This window comes from Pongo abelii, chromosome 5 (genome assembly GCF_028885655.2).
Source record: "Pongo abelii isolate AG06213 chromosome 5, NHGRI_mPonAbe1-v2.0_pri, whole genome shotgun sequence".
Taxonomy (NCBI): Eukaryota; Metazoa; Chordata; class Mammalia; order Primates; family Hominidae; genus Pongo; species Pongo abelii.
Genome location: NC_071990.2, coordinates 2,104,005 through 2,120,682, shown reverse-complemented (window position 1 = coordinate 2,120,682; position 16,678 = coordinate 2,104,005). Strand labels below are relative to the sequence as shown.

The window sequence follows — 16,678 nt, the reverse complement described above, 5'->3', positions numbered from 1 at the left end:
CATACGGGATAATTATTTGTTCACTTAGTGCAGGATTACTTTCACAAACGGAAAGAGCATGGACTTTGCTATGAGACAGAGAAGGCTTTCATTCCTGGCTTTGCCATTTATTTACTAAATAACCTTTAAGCAATTGACTGTAACTTCCCTATGTTCCAACTTCGTTATCTAAAAAAAATGGAGATACTTCCTACCTTGTAGGCTGTGAGGAATACTGAAACAAGACATGCAGTGTTTCATCTAGGCTACCAACTTAAGTGCTCAATGAAGAAAAGACTTTATTCTCCCCATATGATTTTCCTGACAACCCAAGAGAAATCCATTTCCTCAGAAAACTTTATCAGCTTCTTTTTACGTTCTCCTTCCTCCTCATCCAACCTTCTCAGAATTGCCCTTAGGCTCTTGTCTTTTGCCAACACAGTTTATTAGACTCTTGCTACTGAGGGTGATGTTTATTACTACATCAGTCTTTTAATAGACTTGACTGCTGTGGGTTGAATTGAGTTCCCCAAAAAGATGTTTAGGTCCTAACCTCTGGTATGTATAAATGTGACCTTATTTGGAAAAAGGGTCGTTACAGATGTGATCAAGCTAAGATGAAGTCAGAGTGGTGTAGGGTGGGCCCCGACCCAATTCAACTGTTGTCCTTATTAAAAGAGGGAAATTTGTTTAATTTCACACACAGGGAGAACATCATGTAACTACAGAGGCAAAGAAGGAAGCAACGTGTCTATAAGCCAAGGAAGGCCAAGGAATGCCGGCAACCACCAGAAGCTAGGAAGAGGCGGACACGATCCTTCCCTAGAGCCTACAGAGAGGATGTGGGCCTGTTGACACCTTAATTTCAGATTTCTAGCCTCCAGAGTGTGAGAGAATAAATTTGTTTGAAGTCATTAAGTTTGTAGTATTTTGTTACAGCAGTCCGAGGAGACTAATACACTCCTGCACAAAAGGTCAATTGACTAATTCTCAGTTCGGTAATAACCAGTGGAACAGATGGAGATGACACAAGGTTTTGGGTAAGTATGGATAAATCCCCTAAAATATAAACTTGGTTTTTCCACATTAAGCTAGGGTTAGAAAAGGGAAGAATGATTATCAGTCTTTGTGTGTGTGTGTGTGTGTGTGTGTGTGTGTGCTGCTATAACAGAATACCACAGACTAGGAAATGTTAAAGAACAGAAACTTATTTCTCATAGTTCTGGACACTGGGAAGTCCAAGATTAAGGTGCCAGCTTATTTAGTCTCTGGTTCCAAGATGGTGCATCATTGCTGCATTCTCCAGCAAGGGGGAACACTGTGTCCTCACATGGCAGAAGAGTAGAAGACAGAGTGAGAGAGAGAAAGTCCACTTCCACAAGCCCTTTTCATAGCAGCATTAATCCATTCATGAGGGCAAAGCCCTCATGACTTACAGACCTCCCATTAGTCCACACCTCCCAATTCTGTTGCATGAATTTTGGAGGCATCACTTTCAAACCATAGCAATGTTTAAGGGTCAGATGGGTAAAAAAAAAAAAAATTCTAAGAAACAAAACATAAGCTTGCTCTCTCAGTCCACTTGGAATAAGGAAGGAAAATTAAGGGTGTGGTTTTCCAAGCATTAAGCTCCAAAGGCCCCACATTTCCCTGGCAGGGTGCCAGATGATTGTATGTTCTTAGTGGCCATTAAAGTTCTTCTACTGTGGTTCCAGGCTCCTTTCTTCTTCACTACTTAGTGGTCTAGAGAGATGCAGCAATAAAAATAAATTATCAAAATTAGTTTAGATGAGTTGGCTAAAACAAAAAATGTATTGAGTTGCAAGGAACAGAAAATCCAGTTAAGGTGGTTTAAAAAATAAGGAATGTACTGTCTCACATAGAAATCTAAAAGTAAGAAGTTTCAGGGTTGGTTACTATCGCAGCTCAACTATGTCGGGATTCTGAGTTGCTTTTGTACAATTTTTGACTTTCCCTTCGTAGTCATAGGATATCCGGAATAACTCCAGACATCATACATACAGAACAACCCCCACAACCAGAAAGCTAAGTTTGTCTTTGCCCATCTCTTTTCAGGAAGGGAAGCCCTTTCCAGCCCAGCACACTCGGTTGTGATGAACTCTGAGCTATCAGAGATAATGGACAATGCATGCCCATGGCATGGTACACACTTTCTTGTGTTTTTTTTCTTTTTTTTTTTTGAGACAGAGTTTCACTCTTGTTGCCCAGGCTGGAGGGCAATAGCACGATCTCGGCTCACTGCAACCTCTGCCTCCCGGGTTCAAGCCATTCTCCTGCCTCAGCCTCCCGAGTAGCTGGGATTACAGGCATGCGCCACCACACCTGGCTAATTTTGTATTTTTAGTAGAGATGGGGTTTTTCGATGTTGGTCAAGGTGGTCTCAAACTCCCAACCTCAGGTGATCCACCTGCCTCAGCCTCCCAAAGTACTGGGATTACAGGCATGAGCCATTGCGACCGGCCTAGGAACATAACTTTCATTGTGACCATGTGACTATGCATGTTTGATGCCTGGCTTTATACAATAATAAATAAATAATATTTATAAATAATGCATCAACATGGCATTAGTTGCTCAGTCAAAATTTGTACATGGAATCTGGATATAAATCTAGGTGATGTTCTTGTGGGAGGTAGTTTTAGAAACCATACATAGTAATTACTTTGCTTTTCCAAGTCGATATATTTAATAGTCTTCACAAATAGCTCCCCCAATGAGCTGTGCCTCTTATGATTCACCCCTTGAATCTGGGCTGGCCTTGTGACTTGCTTTTGACTAACAGAATGTGACAGAAGACACACTGCATGACTGCTGAGCCCAGACCACCCAAAGCCTTGCAGCTTCCTCCTAGGACTGTTGCAATGTCTACTTTTGTGAAGTGAACTACCATGTGTAAGTCCCACCACTCAGACTCCCACACTGTGAGAAAGCCCAGGCCAGCCACATGGAGAGGGCTTTGTGGAGAGAAAGAGATGCTCAGCCAGGCCCTTGCATTCTCGTCATCCCAACCCAGGCAAGAAACATGTGCGTGAAGAAGCCATTTTGAACTTCTAACCCAATCAAACCTTCACAGGATCCCAGCTCCAGATGCCATCTGACTGCAACCGAAATCACAATCCCAAGTAACAACTTCCCATCTGAGCTCAGCCAACACATAGAACCACAAGAGATAATAACATTTTTTTTTCTTTAATTAAACCATCAAATTTGGGGCCTCCAAAAAGGGAATGTGATGAACAGGTCCTAGAGTCATAATTTTCACCTCTTGCTGTTCATGTCTTCTTAACATTCCCCTCCCCTTGAGTGAGGGTGGGACTTATGTTATACAAGGCTCTGTCTTAGCATACTGGACTGGGAGATTCTTTTTGCTGGCTTCACGTGGTAAGTAGCCATGTTGAGAAAGCCCACATTGTAAGGAGCCACAGGTGGTCTCTAGGACTCAAGACTGGCCTCTTCTGACAGTCCTCAGTCATACATCCACAATGGAGTGAATTCTACCACCAACCTAATGAATGGAAGTAGGCTCTTCCCCTGTCAAGCCTCCAGATGAGAATACAGTTCATCTGACACCTTGACTGCAGTCACATGAGACCCTGAGCAGAGGACCTAGCTGAGTCATGCTCAGGCTCCTGCCCCACAGAAACTAAGATAATACATGTGTATTATTTAAGGCTTCTATGTTTGTAGTAATTTGTTATGCAGCATAGAAAACAAAGGCAAGAGGTGAGTGTATTTTGCATAAGGAAGAGCTATGAATTGAGGTGGCCCAAGGATGGCCTGAGATAGTTCTCAAAGAGGGCCACAATCAGTTCCTTTCCTCTTTGCATATTTGTGCTGCACTTTAGATTGAGATGTGGAATCTAATTCCTTCCTGTTGAGTTGGACTGGTCTTGTGTCTTACTTTGTCCAGTAGAATGTGAGAAGAAGTGATGTTCTGAGACTTCAAGGCTAAGTCATAAGGAGTCTTGCAGTTTTTTCCTCGGTCTTTTAGAACCCTCTACTTGGTAGTACTGACTCAACATGTAAGCTGTCTCCCACGCTGAAGGGACCATGTGGAGAGGCCAGGGAGAGAGAAGCCCGGCCACTTAGATTCCATCTGAGCCCTGCTTTCCAGACTTCCCTGTCAAGGCACGAGACTGTGAGGGAAGACTTTATGAACTCTCCAGCCACCATCTGAATACCACTGAGTGACTCCAGTTAATGTCACAAGGGGCAGAATAACTGCCCAGCAGAGCCCCATCCTAATTACCCATAGAATGATGGGCTGCCATGAGGCAGGATCTGGATGGATCTCATACAGGAAAGGCTGAATGCCTTCAACACTAACCTGAGGATATCTCCTATAGGAGGTGGGCAGGAGGGAATCAATGGCAGAATAATTCCACCTATTTCATCTCAGGGGCTAGGGTTGCATAACATAGCTATGCCTAAGTCCTTCTTTGACAAGGGGAATGGAACTAACATGATGGCTTTAGACGAATCAGGTTTAACTCCCTGGCGTTTTCACTGAACACTTTACTTGGCTGAACACTCCTTGTGTTGGGAGCCAAGCCATAGTATCTGTCTTGATTATTTGAAGCCATGGTCATTTTGCCAGGATCCCAGCTGATACTGATTTTGCCACAACTATCTCCACTGCTCACTGGCTGCTGAAGGTTCCATCTACACTAGCGCTTACTGCTTTTTGGTGAGGTTCCCAGAGGAGCAGCTTGCTTTTTTAAGACTTAGTTTGCTTGAGAATATGGAACAAATTACCCCAGAGTTGCATGTCAGGATTATTTAGTGATCCTATCCAATGTCAAGTCAAAAATGGGTCTTCTCACTAACAATTAGGACACAATCCAGGACAGAGCCCAGATACTCTTCAGCACTCTTCTATCCTAGCACGAATTTCCCAAAGCATGCCTCCTGGAGGTTGATGAAAGATCTCTCTTAATGGGAATGAGGGGGCCATTTAAAAAAATTCATTAGGATCAAAGTTCTCTTTCCCAGAAGGTCTAGCAAATTCTCTATTGCATAGGATTCGTGATGCTTGCCTTTATAGTCCTAGCATTCCCATTATGCAGATTAGGCCCTTAGCCAACCCTTTACCAGTCATCAAAAATGACTGGAAGCCATTACTAGTTGAAGCGGACTGAGCCATGAGGAGCCTGAGATTTATGACAGCATCTTGAACATGTTAAACATATTAGTACAAAATGGTAATGTTTCTCTGGCATTACAGTGCTTAGAATTAGCAATAAGACCAATATCTTAACCTTGAGGCAATTTTGACACATTATAAGAATCAGACTAGTAACCAGGAACTGGAAAGTTTCCATAGCAGTCAATGGTGTTTTATTACCTCATCTATTTTAAAGAACAATGTATTACTTCATCTCTAGTGTTTTATGTTATTAGAGATTCACTTTTATTGAGCAAGGCTTTAAGAAATGTCACAAAGGGAGGAGTAGGCATATGCATGTTCTCAAATCCTGAGGGGAAAATGCTGAAAATAAGCTCCATGGACGACTTAAACCTTCACGTGCTTTTCCTCTCTGGGTTTGATGCTGCTAATGGAAGAGCAATGCTGTGCTCCTTGAGAGGAGGTTCTAATTAGACAGTATAGCAATGATTCCAAGGCTCTGCTCCCTGGGTTTTAGCGCATTGAGAAATTGAGATTATTAGAGTGGAAAACCTTCCCAATAAAATGTCCCCAATGAAGTTTTCTAGCTTGAAGACTATTGGTCAAAAGAAAAAACAAAAAGAAAAAAGAAAAATTAAAAAACAGAGGAGCAGGCCGGGCACAGGGGTTCATGCCTGTAACCCCAGCACTTTGGGAGGCCAAGGTGGGTGGATCACTTGAGGTCAGGAGTTCGAGACCAGGCATGGTGGCACATGCTTGTAATCCCAGCTACTCAGGAGGCTTAGGCGGGAGAATTGCTTGAACCCGGGAGGCGGGGGTTGCAGTGAGCTGAGATCATGCCACTGCACCCCAGGCTGGGTGACAGAGCGAGACTCCATCTCAACAAACAAAACAACAACAACAACAACAAAAACCCAGAGGAGCTAGAGACAAAGTGACTTAGGCTTATATACATAGCCTGCTGTAGATAAGGTACACACATGGCCCAGAACTCATACTTGTAATACTCATTTGCCTGAAGACAGCTATCTGATGGGAAATTGTATGAGTGAGGATGTGAGAGAAAAAAAATAAATGTGTTCAATTATTTTGAATACATTTATTTTTCCTTTTCTAAATGCATCATTCAAAAAACTTGCTGTAGTCTGATTTCATTTGTAGGATGGTATATTCCAAAGTTGAGGTGACAGATTTCAGGAACTTCCTAGAAATTTTAGAGCTATTGGCCTGGTGTGGTGGCTCATGCCTGCAATCCCAGCACTTTGGGAGGCCGAGGTGGGTGGATCACCTGAGGTCGAGAGTTTGAGACCAGCTTGACCAACATGGAGAAACCCTGTCTGTACTAAAAATACAAAAAATTAGCCAGGTGTGGTGGCACATGCCTGTAATCTCAGCTACTCAGGAGGCTGAGGCAGGAGAATCGCTTGAACCCAGGAGGCGGAGGTTGCGGTGAGCCAAGATCGTGCCATTGCACTCCAGACTGGGCAACAAGAGTGAAACTCTGTCTCAAAAAAATAAAAAGAAATTTTAGAGCTATCTCATTGCCTTTTAACTCTGCTTCTAAAACCCTGCTGCTTCTGCTATGCATTCTAAGAAAGATTTATGCGATGTATTTTATTCCAGTGGAAAAGTGGGGATCTAAGTTGTCTCATGTCCAACAAAGTTGGATTGTATAAGATTTTATTTAAAAATCCAGTGCTTCTATTCTGCTTATTACCTGAACTGGAAAACTGGTATAAATCTTGAAGTTAAGGGAAGGTAAAAAAAAAAAAAAAAAAAGGAAATGGTCTCTACTTCTCCACTGGATGCTTTCTGTTGCCCCGACCCTTCTCTCTCATTCATTTTCATGCACTCTGGAGGTCATCTCTTTGGTTTTCCAGTCTTGGTTAAGAGCACTGGGTCTGAAGTTTGAGCCATGTCAGCCAAGGGTTAGAGCTAGACACAGAAGCCACTATAGGGATCTCAAGTAGAAAGGGATTTAATACAGGAAATTCTGTGTTTACAAAATCCTTGCAAGAAAAAAATTTGGCAGTCTAAAAAAAAAAAACCAACAAACTAAACATGCAATGATCATAGGACCCAGCAATTGCACTCTTGGGCAAAGTGAAAATGTGTGTTCACACAAAAACCTGTACGTGAATGTTCACAGCGGCTTTATTTGTAGTGGTCCCAAACTGGAAACAGCTGAGATATCCTTCAGTAAGCTAATAGTTAAACCAGCGATTGTACTGCCATACTATGGAATGCTACTCAACAATAAAAATTAATGAGGCCAGGTGCAGTGGCTTACGCTTGTAATCCCAGCACTTTGGGAAGCAGAGGTGGGCAGATCACTTGAGGTCAGGAGTTCCAGACCAGCCTGGCCAACATGGTGAAACACTGTCTCTACTAAAATACAAAAATTAGCTGGGTGTGGTGGAGGGTGCCTGCAATCCCAGGTACTTAGGAGGCTGAGGCAGGACAACAGCTTAAACCTGGGAAGCAGAGGTTGCAGTGAGCCGAGATCTCACCACTGTACTCCAAAAGCCTGGGTGACAGAGCAAGACTCCCTCTCAAAAATAACTAACTAACCAACTAAATAAATAAATAATAAACAAACTATCCATACACACAACATCTTGGATGAGGAATCTCCAGGCAACTTGCATGACAAAAACACATTTCAAAAGATTATTCATGTATAATACTTAAAAAAAATTGAGACAAGATCTTGCTCCATCACTCAGGCTGGAGTGCAGTGGTGCAATCATGGCTCATTGTAGCTTCAATCTCCTAGATCAAATGAGGTCCCAGCCTCCCAAGTAGCTGGGACCAGAGGCACATGCCACCATGCCTGGCTAGTTTTTATTTTTTGTTGAGCTGGGGTCTCGCTATATTGCTCAGGCTGGTCTCAAACTCCTGGGTTCAAGCAATTCTCCAGACTTTATCTCCCAAAGTGCTGGGATTACAGGTGTGAACCATTCCACTCAGCCTATAACATTTTGAAATGACAAAATTTTAAAAACAGAAGACAGATTCGTGTTTTTAAAGGATTAGGGATGGGGGTGGGAGGGAAGTGGTGCAGTTATAAAGGGGTAACATGAGGTGTCCTGGTGGTTTTGGAATCTTGATGGCAGTGGAGGATGCATGAATATATACATGCAATAAAACTGTATAGAAGTAGGCCAGACATGGTGGCTCATGCCTGTAATCCCAGCCCTGTGGGAGGCCAAGGCAGGAGGATTGCTTGAGCTCAAGAGTTCGAGACCAGTCTTGGCAACAAAGTGAGACTCCTGTCTCTACTCAAAATAAATAAATTTAAAAAATAGCTGGGCATGGTGGCTCATGTTTGTAATCCCAGCTCTGTGGGTGGCCAAGGAGGGAGGATCAATTGAGCCCAGGAGCTGAAGACCAGCCTTGGCAAAAGTGAGACCTCATTTCTACTAAAAATAAGCAAATTAGCTGGCCATAGTGGTGTGTGCCTGTGGTCCCAGCTATATAGGAGGCTGAGGCAGGAGGACGGCTTGAGCCCAGGGGGTTGACGCTGCAAGTGAGTCTGGATGACAGAGTGAGACCTTGTCTCAGACAAAACAAACCAAACCAAACTGTACACAAGTAAATATACATACTCTTGCACAAATGAGTACAAAAACTGAGGAAATCTGAATGAGATTGGTGAATTCTATCAAGGCCAATATGCTGCTTGTGCTATTGCTCTATAGTATTTGAAGACATGACCATGTCACTCACTGTATTATTTCTTAAAAATACATTTGAATCTACAATTATCAGTTGAAAAAAATATTTATGAGACAGAGGAAGAGAACTCGGAGGGCCTTCAGTTGTTGATGTCAGGACATAACTGCCATAGCTGAAGGCCAGAATTCAGAAAACCACTCCTGCTACCATGCTGCTCCCCCAACCCAAGTGGCTCTCATGCCCACGAAAATGGTGATTAGACCCAAACTTGGACTCTAACTGCCATTAATCCTCATGTCAGTTGGACCAGAAAGCAGAAGGATGGCTTCTGTTTTACTTCCACCTGCCAGATTAAGCAGGAACACATCTAATTGACAAAGCTCAATTTGCTTCCTATATATGAGATGCAAAATGGTCTGGAACACGTGGCTTTTAGCACTCTAATTTTTCCAAAGAGAATATGGAATGGGAGTTGAATGAGTATAATATCTACCATAACCAGCCACTAGCTATGTGGCCTTGGGCAAGTTTATTAATGTTTCCAATCCTTAGTTTCTGACTCTATGAAATAAAGATCATTATCATACTGAGTGTGGAAAAACTCAAATTGTTTTTCCCCTGCTCTAACACAACACCAATCAACAGAGAAGACTTCTGTGACCAAGTATGCAAGGGATTTCTTCCCACCTACAAGCTATAGGGCACACCAGCTGGGTGCCCTTCAATTCCATTCAACTCTGACACTGTCTCCTTGGAGATAGCATCAGATCCCACAGGTCAAGGGCTCAGTCCCCAATACTGTGCCCGCGCCAACTTCTGATGCCAATTGCAAGCCCCAGGTTATTTTAACTGTGCTTCTGACTGGCCAAAAAGTGGGGTTCACATGACCCCCTTCTTAGGTTTATTAATCTGAAAGAGTGGTTCACAGAACTCAGGGAATCCCTTACTCAGGATTACCAGTTTACTATAAAGGATATGACAAAGGATGCAGATGAAGAGATGTACAGGGCAAGGTATAGGAGGAGCTTGGAGCTTTGGTGCCCACCCTGAAGCTACACCCTCCATGAACCTCCACGTCTTCAACTATCTAGAACTCTCCGCACACAGTCCTTTTTGGGTTTTTATGGAGGCTTCATTATGTAGGCATGATTGATTAAATCATTGGCCATTGGTGATCAACTTAACCATCAGCTTCTCTCTCCTCCCTGGAGGTTAGGGGATGGGGCTGAAAGTCCCAGCCCTCTAATCCTGCATTGGTCTTTACAATGACCAGTTTCCACCCTGAAGCCACCTAAGGGGTGCCAGCCAACAGTGAACTCACTCATTACCCTACAAAATACATCACTTTGGTGATTCTAAGCATTTTAGAAATTGTATGCCAGGAAAACGGAAATGAAGACCAAATATATATTTTACCACAGCAAACGCACTTACCTCCTAGAGTTGGCTGAGACGTAGCACACTGCCCCGCACATCTCACACGCTCCCTCCATCCATGCTGGCCATTATCATGGTTTGTGCAATCTGAGAAAGAAGATTAGCAAATGTTCCATGTGAAAAGCAAAGGAAAGAAATGTTTAAAAAAGGAGAGAAGAGAGAATTTTAAAGGGAATGCAGGAGAATCATTCTTGAATAACTGGCATGTACTCAGTGGCAAGAGACGGGAAAGAAAGATGTGAAAAATGTTATTCCACATATTTAGTCTTGTATAGAATGACTGACTTTTATCCAATTAGAGAACTTGGAGTTGGAGACCTCACTCTTCTCTCCATATTTTGTATCATGTTAAAACAAATAAGAAAATGTTCTGAAAAGTCATAAAATGATTCAATATCATATCCCTTTTAGATTATAGCCCCTTGAAGATTATTTCTCCTCTACTGCTATACCCTCAGCAGCTACTATGTTTTTGGAGATTAGCCAAGTTTGTGAGTAAAGGTATCAGCATCAACAATTAGCTACCAAATGTATTTGCTTCTTCCAACATACCATGAAGTCACTGTATAGTATAGCCAGTGTCTGTCAGTTCAACCACTCGCTTGTTAACATCTTTCACTGGCCTCCTGGAGAAGGGTCACTCAGCCTCTGCACTATTGACATTTTGGGCTAGAAAAATCTTTGTTGTGGGGGCGCCCTGTGCACTGCAGATGGTGAGCGAAATACTTAACTTCCTACTCATTAGATGCCTATAGCACAACTCCATTTGTGACAATCAAAAATGCCTCCAGACATTGTCAAATGTCCCCTGGGGGCAAAATCACCCAGGGATGGGGACCGCTGTGTTAGAGGAAAACACAACTGAGCCATCACCCTTAGAGCTTTCCACTACAGCTGGTAGCTTTACTTCTAGTTAATGTAATCTTCTTATGCTGCCCCAGACCCTGTGCTGACTTTGTTCAAGTTGCCCTAATGCTACTGGAAAAATGACAACAACCTCCACTACCAACCTCCTCCCTCCAAGCCCAAAAACAGTTTAAAAAAAGAACCTCTTTTTCCCTCTAGCTGTCAATTATGGGTTGAATTTTGTCCCTCCCCCAATTAACATATTGATGTCTTAACCCTTAGTAGCTCAAAATGTGACTGTATTTGGAAATAAGGTCATTAAGGTGGGCCCTAATCAAATGTAACTGGTGTTCTTATAAGAACAGGAAGTTTGGACCCAGACACACATATAGAGAGATCGCCATGTGAACATGAAGACAGCCACCTACAAGAAAAGGAGAGAGGCCTCAGAACAAATCAGCCCTTGATCCTAAACTTCCAGTCTCCAGAACTGTGAGGAAATAAATTTCTATCGTTTGTCAACCTATGGATGGTACGTTGCTGTAGCAGACCTACCACCTGTCTTCAGAAAAGTTTTCTAGAGAAATAGACTTTATTCTTCAAGCTTCCTCTGACCTACCACTTCCCATCATTTCGTAAATATTTTCAGGCCCTAATAATGTTGATTTTATTTCCATTATTTCTTCTACTGTCACACACTTCTGGGGCAGGTGTTTGGTGGTGTGACAGGAAATTGACTGATGTCAACTTCCAGTGTTTGTGTGATAGGAGGTCTCAAAACTACAGGATAAATGCGTCATATCTCCCATAAGTATCAGTTTTGCTCAGTGATTTTTTTTTTTTTTTTTTGAGACGGAGTTTTGCTCTTCTTGCCCAGGCTGGAGCGCAATGACAAGATCTCGGCTCACTGCAACCTCCCCCTCCCAGGTTCAAGCGATTCTTCTGCCTCAGCCTCCAGAGTAGCTGGGATTACAGGCGCCCACCACCACGCCTGGCTAATTTTTTGTATTTTTAGTAGAGATGGGTTTTCACCATGTTGGCCAGACTGGTCTTGAACTCCTGACCTCAGGTGATCCACCTGCCGCAGCTTCCCAAAGTGCTGGGATTACAGGCGTGAGCCACTGCGCCCGGCTTGCTCAGTGATTTTTTTAAGGAAAATGTTAAATAATTGGTTCATGCATTAATTTAAAGCGTATTTACATGAAAATGAATATAGTTTTAGCATATTCCCGTATGTTTCACAGACATTTCTAGCTTACAGCATGTTCCTCTCAATGGAAGTGTTCCCTCTCCTCAGCTTCAGGGTCTCTTCATCACTCAGAGGCAGCATCAGATGTTTGTTGAGCCATTCTCCTCATAGAACGCAGAGGAGACGCCAGGTGTGAAACCAGACCAGTCTATATAAAGCTAAGAAATATTCCTAACGGACTTCGCGGAGCGGGAGAGGGAGTTTTAAATGTAATCCTGAGCTTTTCTGATTTTGGGGTTCCAGGTCTGCTATACATACTCTTGCATGTTATATCGGGCACAGCCCTAGTAACTCTGTGATTTGAAATGATGATCTGAGGTTATCGATTAGGGAGAGGAATATGGACAGAGAAGCAGAGCAACGGAGACCGGGAAGTTTCCGTCTGTGTCCTGGATTGCAGCCAACTGCGCATAGGCACACACACCTGCTGTCCTCCCGGCTCTGAGGCACCTCCTCTCCTCTCCCTGTCCAACGAGCAGCTGCCAAATGGCAGCCAAATCCAACAGATATAAGCCAGGACCCCACCTGTGTTTGAATTACTTTCTTTGAAATTTGCCACGTCCAGGTTTATTGACCCGGGCAGTCTTTTCAACATTGCCTTATGCCGCATACGGGTGGGGCTAGGGACTTTCTTGGGCGCTGCCAGTCCTCAGAACAGAAAACTTTGAATTCAGCTATTTGGAACCTCGTTACTGGTTCCGAGCCTCAGGAAAGGCCAAAAGAGCGAGAGCCAGCCCAGTTAGTCACTCCCACATCTGTGACCCCCGTTTAGGGGCATTGTAACGCTAGTGCCCTTCAGGTATCATAAACCAGGCTTTTCAAAGGGCACTGCAACAGGTTTCCAGGAATTATTTATCAAAGTCGATGACCCCGGCCCTGTGACCCCTGGGTTTGAAAATTCAGACCTTCAGCCTAACGGAGAGGTCGGCTCAGTGTTCCTCCCAGCATCCTCTGGCGACATTAAGATTCCTGGGGGATTCGGGAGGCCACTGCGTCCAGGCCCCCATGGCCAGCCAGGCTAGAGGCGGGACGCGAAACCGCGGCCTCCTTCCCCTTCCCTGAGGCGGCGGCGGCGGCGGCAGGCCCCGCCCCTCCCGCGCGGTGGCCGTCAGCGGAGGGGCGGGGCCTGCTACAGCGTCGCTGGCTGACGCGAATGACGCTGCGCCAGTCAGGCCGCAGCCCCGCTGCTTGGCCCATCGGGCCCGCCTTGGCCGGCTCGGCCCGCCCCCGGCCCTCCCCGCACGGCCTCCCGTGCGCCCCTGTCAGACCGTGGCGGCCGGTCGCGCGGTGCGCTCTTCCTCCCTGCCCGCAGCCTGGAGAGGCGCTTCGTGCTGCACACCCCCGCGTTCCTGCCGGCACCGCGCCTGCCCTCTGCCGCGCTCCGCCCTGCCGCCGACCGCACGCCCGCCGCGGGACATGGCACACGCACCGGCACGCTGCCCCAGCGCCCGGGGCTCCGGGGACGGCGAGATGGGCAAGCCCAGGAACGTGGCGCTCATCACCGGTATCACAGGCCAGGTGAGTGCGGGGGCGGGGGCGCGCCGGCCGAGGCAGCCTGGGCACGCGTGCTCTCCCTACGCGCCGCTACTCGCGGGCTGCGGTGTCTCCAGGAACAGCCCTCTCGGCGTCCCGGAAGGGGTCTGCTGCCGGGAGGTGGGACGGAAGGTACGATGCAGTTAGTGTGTTGCGTGTGGGGTGTGCTGGATACATCGAGTGCCTCTGGTCTTCCTCTGGGGGCTGTGAGCGTGTGTGCCGCGCGGGATGTCGCGCTCACACCCGGGCAGGACCGCCCCCTCTCACCTGCCCCTCAGGTGACCGCAGCTTCTCTTCCTTCAAGCCCATTTCGTGCTTCGCAGCTCCTAGTGCCGGAAGGGGAAAAGAACCGGTGATCAGTGAACTTGCGGGTGAGGTCTTCTTGATGTGTCTCGGCTCAAGGGGCGCTTACCTGCTAATGTTTGGGAAGCAGGAAAAAGGGTGCTTTGCTGGTTTCGTCCCCTATCACCGGATTTCCAGATAGAAAAGAGAACATGAAAGAAAGTAATGCTGTGGAGTCACCCACTAGGACATGTTTAGGAAAAAGAACTTAAAAAACTTTTTAAAATCACACTAACTTCTGAGATTAAGGTTGACACATTTGGAAGTGTATCCGAGACACACTGGTCCAAAAGTGCGGCTAGTTCCATGTCCAAAGGAATAAGTTCCTCGAGTAAGGTAATCAAGAGGAGGTCTTCGGAATGTCTCAGGCTAAGCATGGCTGGTTTGTGAGAGTCGTCTCTCAGAGGTGTTGCAATAGGTGGGATCCGACCGCTGTGCCTTACCAAGCTGTGCTGTTTTAGATTCGGTGCTCATGAAGTCATCATGCCCACATACTGCTGTAGAAAGAATGTGATGTGTGTGCTCCTGGGTATCTCTGGGTGGTGGCCACTATAACACTGAAATAAAGGTGATAATGGCTAATACATATTGTGTCTATTATGTTCCAGTCGCTTGACTAATATTAACTCATTTAGTTCTCATAACAAACTCTTTGAGGAGGTACTTTTATTATCTCTATAGATGTGGAAACTGAGGCATGGGAGTTTGATTTACCTGAGGTTAAACCGCTGGGAAGTGTCCAGTTGGTATTGAAACCACTGTCAAAGTTCTCTAGTGTTAGAAAAGGCTAAGTGGGGAGGAGGCAGCGGCTCATACCTGAAATCTCAGGCACTTCGGTATGCAGAGGCGGGAGGATTGCTTGAGGTGAGGCCAGGAGTTTGAGACCAACCCTTGCAACATATTGAGACGTTGTCTCTACAAAAAAATTAAAAAAATGAGGCAGGCATGTTGGTGCTCACCTGCAGTGCTAGCTACTCAGGAGGCTGAGGCAGGAGGATCACTTGAGTCCAGGAGTTTGAGGCTGCTGCAGTAAGCAATGATGGCACCACTGTACTCCAGCCTGGGGCAAGAGAGTGAGATCCTGCCTCAAAAAAAAAAATAAATAAATAAATAAAAAATAGAAGGAGAAGTTGAAATTGGCCAGCTGCACAGTCACAGAATATTCCACAATTTCAAGTATTGAATACCTGATTTACTGCTGGTTATTCATGCATCTTGCTTTGCTTAAGGTAATCATAATAGACAAGAGTTTGAAAACTAGTAAGAGGTGGATCTGAGTTTGAAAACTAGTAAGAGGGCGAGGATCTGAGGTTGAGAAATTGAATCCTTGAATTGAGGCAGTAAGACAGGTCAGGGCCTACATACTGTCCTCCCCCTTCTCCTTGTTTTCTAATGCTGGGACCTTTCTGCAGATGATCCCCTTTTTTCCATTTTGTCAGACTGGACCTGAAGCTCAAATGTTTACCAAGTTTACCTAATCTCTGGAAGGTAGAGATTTTATTTTAGTATTGTCAGGAAATTAGTTAAGATGTTAATGTGCTGTGTTGGTGTGGCCTATACCAATTTACATGACCAGCAGTATGAATCAGTGCAGATTAGAAATGGAACCTAATTTTGACTTTTAAGAGCAGTCATTTGGCTGGAACTGAGTGGCCAGGAAGGTATGGAAGTGGGCCCCCACTCTAGTTTGTCCTGCAGCCTGTCGTGGGAGTCTACCTGAAGCACCACACTCAGCAGACCACTTCCTGACCGGAATTTTTTGGTTCCTCATTTCATTTCCAACTTAAAACACCTGCATGGCTTTCAGGTTGGTTTGAATCTCTGCCCCAGTGTTTCTTTCTTCCCTCCAGCATCTGCTCTCTGCATTGTCTCCTCATTTGGTGTTGCATTGGCTTCTGTACCCCTAGCATAGTGCTGAATTCTGTAGCTACCACATAAACACTTGCAGACGGAATTTACTGCTCTTTTATGTTTTTTATTTGTATTCCAGGATAGTGACTCCCAACTTGAGTATCAAGGATCTCTGGAGCACTGTGGTGTTAATGCAAGAGGTCTGAAAATCCATACCTTATTGTATGTTTTCTTAATAATACTGGCTGAGAACTTACTGAGCTATTCACTCTGCTAAGCATTTTGTATATCCCTACCTAAGAGACAGGTATAATAATTATCCCCATTTATCCCTGGCTAAGTAAGGTTAAGTATGTTCCCTGAGGTCGTACATCTAATGAGTGTCAGAACTGAGATCTGAACCCAGATCTCAGCAGTTGCTGTAAGTCATTTTGTTATACAGACTGTGGTAAGCCTTATGAGACAGAGAGAAATAAATAGTCTTACTCTAAGAAGAGATTTCAGATTCAAATGCCACTGCTCTGGCACTTAGGGCTATCATGGCATTTGTGCCAAGATGGGCTCTTAAATGGGTTGTCCCAAATTCCCGCTTGAGAATAGTGCGGACAGCCAGGGTG

At 44.9% G+C, this 16,678-nt stretch overlaps 1 protein-coding gene and 1 long non-coding RNA gene across 7 annotated transcripts in view; one reads left to right on the top strand and one right to left on the bottom strand.

Moving 5' to 3' along the window:
• Window positions 1–13,444, bottom strand: part of LOC103890802 (uncharacterized) — a 234,787-nt gene extending 221,343 nt beyond the window's left edge. For 3 of the 6 annotated variants that reach the window (XR_010140548.1, XR_010140551.1, XR_010140550.1), the window contains exons 1-2: window positions 13,241–13,444; window positions 10,238–10,327 (exon numbers count right to left, since the gene is read on the bottom strand). This is a non-coding gene — a long non-coding RNA (uncharacterized LOC103890802). The remainder of the gene's footprint in view (window positions 1–10,237; window positions 10,328–13,240) is intronic. The other 3 variants (XR_010140547.1, XR_010140549.1, XR_010140546.1) reach the window with 2 other exon arrangements.
• A 30-nt stretch (window positions 13,445–13,474) lies between these two features.
• Window positions 13,475–16,678, top strand: part of GMDS (GDP-mannose 4,6-dehydratase) — a 622,616-nt gene continuing 619,412 nt past the window's right edge. The window contains exon 1 of the mRNA XM_002816345.6: window positions 13,475–13,853. Within this exon, the coding sequence (XP_002816391.1) occupies window positions 13,752–13,853 (102 nt within the window). The 5' untranslated portion in view covers window positions 13,475–13,751. The remainder of the gene's footprint in view (window positions 13,854–16,678) is intronic.